This window comes from Bos indicus x Bos taurus, chromosome 12 (genome assembly GCF_003369695.1).
Source record: "Bos indicus x Bos taurus breed Angus x Brahman F1 hybrid chromosome 12, Bos_hybrid_MaternalHap_v2.0, whole genome shotgun sequence".
Lineage (NCBI taxonomy): Eukaryota > Metazoa > Chordata > Mammalia > Artiodactyla > Bovidae > Bos > Bos indicus x Bos taurus.
The window spans coordinates 18,985,886-18,990,605 of record NC_040087.1 but is presented as its reverse complement, the minus strand read 5'-3'; the positions used below and the strand labels follow the sequence as shown (position 1 = coordinate 18,990,605).

General features: G+C 51.8%; 1 protein-coding gene across 1 annotated transcript; it reads right to left on the bottom strand.

The window, feature by feature from the left end:
- Positions 1-1,732: 1,732 nt before the first annotated feature.
- Positions 1,733-4,348, bottom strand: ARL11 (ADP ribosylation factor like GTPase 11). Its single transcript, XM_027557292.1, has 3 exons — positions 4,150-4,348; positions 3,642-3,722; positions 1,733-3,359 (listed from the first exon to the last, which is right to left on the bottom strand). The coding sequence occupies exon 3, from the start codon at positions 3,339-3,341 to the stop codon at positions 2,763-2,765; it is 579 nt and encodes a 192-aa protein (XP_027413093.1). The 5' UTR covers positions 3,342-3,359; positions 3,642-3,722; positions 4,150-4,348; the 3' UTR covers positions 1,733-2,762.
- Positions 4,349-4,720: the final 372 nt, after the last annotated feature.

Here is a 4,720-nt window from a genome sequence, read left to right as displayed (position 1 = left end):
CTCCTCTCCTCTGTGACTGTGACAGGCACCCACCGGGTTTCCCTGCCTCTCCATTCCCAGTGTTCCCACTTCTCTTTGTTTCACCCCTACACTGCCACTAAATTAGCCTCTTAAATGGAAGCCAGACAGTTTCACTTATCTGAGACCAACTCCTGATGATGAAAGTCTAAGCCTTCTCATGTGTGTGTGTTAGTCACTCAGTCATGTCCAGCTCTTGGCGACTCCCTGGACTGTAGCCCATCAGGCTCCTCTGTCCATGGAATTCTCCAGGCAAGAATACTGGAGTGGGTTGCCATTTCCTTCTCCAGGGGATTTTCCCGACCCAGGGATGGAACCTGGCTCTCCCACATTGCAGGTAGATTCTTTACCATCTGAACCACCAGAGAAGCCTTCTCAACTTGGATCTGAAATTTCTCTCCATTAAAAAAACAATAATAACATGTATTCATTTATTTGGCTGTGCCAGGTCATCGTTTCAGCATGTGGGATCTAGTTCCCTGACCAGGGATCGAACCTGGGCCCCCTGCATTGGGAGCGTGGAGGCTTGGCCACTGGACCACCAGGAAAGTCCCTCCTTTTGGTTTTGTTTCCTTTTATAATACACACCACCTCTCACCCCCAACCTCCTGTTTCTGTTTTGTTTTGGGTTTTTTTGGCTTATTCCTCATGCCTCCAAACAATCTCTTTCCTCTGATTAGACTGCTCCCCCATCTCATCTGCTAATCAAATGTCAACCTTGGCTTAAACCTCCTAGAAGCACAATGTCATGGAAGAACGCAGGCATCATCAAGGGCTGGAACATCTGGTTCAAATTCCAAAAGTGTCACTTAAGAGCCGTGCCTCAAGCAAGTCACAACCTCTCCGAGCCTCAGTGTCTAATTCTATAAAATGGGAAGGATACCTACTTGGCAGAATTGGGAGAGTTAGAGATCATCTCTTGTAAGGGACTGAGCACAGAACTGGCCCCAGCACATGCACAGTAAACTCCCATCCTCACCTTTTCATGGGAATCATGTCCTCTGCTTCCCCACCCAGAGCTCCCTGAGCCTGGAGACCTTGTTCCCTTTCTCTTTGCATCTTTGTACTTTCCTGAGTCCAACACAGAAGTCTTGAAACACATCAACTGGCAAGAGGTAGAAAAAGCCAGGCACATCTAAGCTGCTGTTAGAAGGGGAGACTTTGGGTAGAGAGACCTCTCAGACATCAGAGGGGTGTCGAGGGCCAGTTGTCACATGTCATTCCACAGAGGGCAGAGCCACCGTCAGGAGCTCTTAGGAGGCTGATGGAACCCAAGAGGGAAAGAATATCCAACATTTAGAGCTGTTTAACATGAGAGCCAGTACCAAATGGAAGCAGCTTGCTATTAAAAAACTCAGATTATAGGAAGTATTCCTGGGTTGGATGAAGGATAAGACCAGATTGGTGCTTCTTACCTTAGGGAGTGACAGGTGCCTTTGAAAATCTAATGAAAGTTTCTGATCTTTTTGGAAATAATTTCAGGAGCTTCATGGATCCTAGGTAAAGATCACCCCCCGAGGACCCTTCTAGGATGCTATGTTCAACTTCCTCTTTCCCTGTAAATAGGGAGAGGTACACTGCTGCTCTTCATATCTTCAGAATTCACGCCTCCCATCTGGAGACCCTGCTTCATATCTAAAACTCATTGCCTTTTGCCACTAATTCCATGCTCCACATATTTTTGATTAAGTGAATGAATAAATGGATGAATGAAACTGATTAATCTGATCTTTAAGGGAATCTATACATGACAAGGAGAAGAAAGAGAAGGAAAACAGAAGGAAAACAACGAAGGGTTCTGGAAAAAGACCAGCACAGGATAACAAAAAGGTGGAGAAGGGCTGTGCATCCATGCATTCACGTTCAGTCGCTTCAGTCATGTCTGACTCTTTGCGACCCTATGGACTGTAGCCCGTCGGGCTCCTCTGTCCATGGGATTCTCCAGGCAAGAATACTTGAGTGGGTTGTCACGCCCTCCTCCAGAGAATGACTAGTCAAGGTCAGAGAAGGTGATTGATTTTGGAAGGTCTGAACTCCCAGCCTCTGTCCAGGGCTGAGTGCCCCAGCCAGCTTCTAACCCGAGGTCCTTTGGAAGCAGGCTTGACTCTGCTGGCCCTGACTGCTTGCGATTTAGGGGCTACTAAGGACAATCACTCATAAGATCGTGAACATGTCCAAGTCTGATATTCTGATCTGATTTTGAAATCTCTTTCCCTCTGTGAATTTAGGTCTTAATTATTCGGCAGCCACTGGTTCTGTTATTATAGTTTCTCAGTTCACACGTGGTAATGATGAGTTACTAAACGAATTATGTTGAGGTTTTTTCTTTTTTTTCTTTGTTGTCGTTTAGTCGGTAAGTCATGTCCGATTCTCTTGTGAGCCCATGGACTGTAGCCCGCCAGGCTCCTCTGTCCACAGGATTCTCCAGGCAAGAATACTGGAGTGGGTTGCCACTCCCTTCTCCAGGGGATCTTCACGACCCAGGGATCAAACCCATGTCTCCTGCGTTGCAGGCAGATTCTTTGCTGCTGAACCACCTGGAACACTTAGAGTATCATTATTCCAAGAGTAGCTGATTCGCAACATAAACACCGGTGACAATAAGTCCCAAGACTTAAATATTGTGTCTGAGCCTAGGAGGGTTCCTTGTTTGATAAACAGAACTTGAGGTTCTCTCCAGGATTAGCTGGTGTTCCAGTCTGTAAGAGCAGAGAAGACAGGCTGCTCTGCCCGGATCGAGGCTCTCAGGTCTCCTGACGGCCGCCCCCTGCACTCACCTGGAGACTCCGGGGGCTGCGGTAGCTCAGGAGACGCCTCAGGCTCCCCAGGGCCTCGGGCAGCCCCTCGCCGGTGAGGGCACTGCAGGCCCGCAGCTGCCAGCAGAGTCCCGGGAACCTCTGCAGGCCTAGCCTGTTTCGGATCTCGGGCAGCGGCAGGGCGTGGGGTGCCTCGTGCTTGTTGGCCAGCACCAGGAGAGGGACGCCGTCCAGGTGGGGGTCCTCCAGGACCTCCGTGAGCTCAGCCACTGCCTCGGGCAAGCGGGCCTCGTCTGTGCTGTCCAGCACAAACACGAGGACGGCCGTGCCCTCCAGGTAGTCCTTCCAGCTGGCCCTGAGTGGGCTCTGCCCCCCGACATCCCAGAGGGTGAGGCACGCCTGCCCGGGGGCCTCGAGGGGCTCCACGTTGAAACCCACGGTGGGCAGGGTGTCCACCAGCTGGTGGCCCTTCAGTTTGTACAGGAGCGTGGTCTTGCCGGCCGAGTCCAGGCCCATCATCACCACCTGGGCTTCCGCCCTGTGGCTTCGGGAACTCACAGACCCCATGGGGGCCACTGCCAGACCCTAGGGGAGAAAGGCCAGGTGCAGTCGTCAGAAGGAACACAAATCCGTGTGGGCCATGGGAGAAGGGCTTCTACACCCAAGGTAATGTCCACAGTGTCATCTTTCAAACCCAGGGAAGTAGGGCTGTGTGAGTCAGCATCAGCTGACCTATCTCTGGGGATCGGGGGGAGGGGTACCTGCTGCAGAGAAGAGACCAGGGTCTCCCCCTGAAGACATGGAACGTCAGCTCCCATTCCTATGTAGTTAAGGCAAGGAGGCACAACCCACTTCTGTTAGACAAACCTGGTTGAGTAGAAGTGACTGAAGGATGTCTTCGATTCTTGCTGGTCCGTGGCTTCGAGCCTCTGGTGTCCACCTGGAAGCCTAAACCCCAAGGGGAAGTTATCTCGGGGCCAGTGCACTGAGAAAAGTGGGCAGGGGGCTGGTGGTGACTTCTGCAGCCTTTGGAACCACTGCGCCCCCGCCCCACCCAGGACCAGGCTGCCACCCCATTAAAAGTGCCTATTTATAAATCCTGCTGACTGCAGGCAAAGGAACTGGTCAGAGCAAAGTGGTTTCCTCCAGTGGCTTACCCACATAAATTACCTCCAGAACATTACACACGTTTTTGAAGAATCTCAAGTGTTAAGACCAAGACCTGTCCCCACCTTAAGTCCCAGGAAACCTTGGCTGGAACAGGGGAAGGGACATCTCAGGCCCAGGAATAGATTTCAGCTGCCCCGTGGAGGAAAATGAGATGCCCTCAGTTCAATCCCCAGGCCAGGGGTAGAAGCGTTAAAATGACAATTACCTCAGAGTTACTAGGCTGCCCCTCTGTGTGGTCCTCCCAGGGCAGCTGCTTTCAGTCCTGAGAGGCTAGTATAGTGTGAGAGGATGGGCCGGTTCCCCTTTTTCTTCTTCCTTCCCCTGGGGGACGGGGGCGGGGCCGGCTCTGAGCCCCTCCCCCGACGCCGGGGCTCCCAGGAGCTTGGCACCCTGGGTGCCGCCAGGATGCCCTCTGCCCTTCAGCTCTGCCCTAGGAGCCCCGGCGCAGCTCCTGGGTCTCTGCAGCTCAGACTCCGTAGGCAGGAGGGCGGGCGCCTGGCTTGGAACCGGGTCGTGTTCAGCTGCTTCTCTCCTGCTCCTCCTCTCAGGATCTCAGATCCCCTCCAAGCAGAAAGCTGAGAACTGGACCTTTTCTTTCAGCTCATGCCTCCCTGTGCTTCTGGTGCCTGGAGATTCTTTCGTTTGCTTGGAACCATATGTGCTGAAGAACTGCCTAAATAGTATTAAAACGGTCTTAAAAAATAGGTCTAAATTCCATATATATGCGTTAGTATACTGTATTGGTGTTTTTCTTTCTGGCTTACTTCACTCTGTAT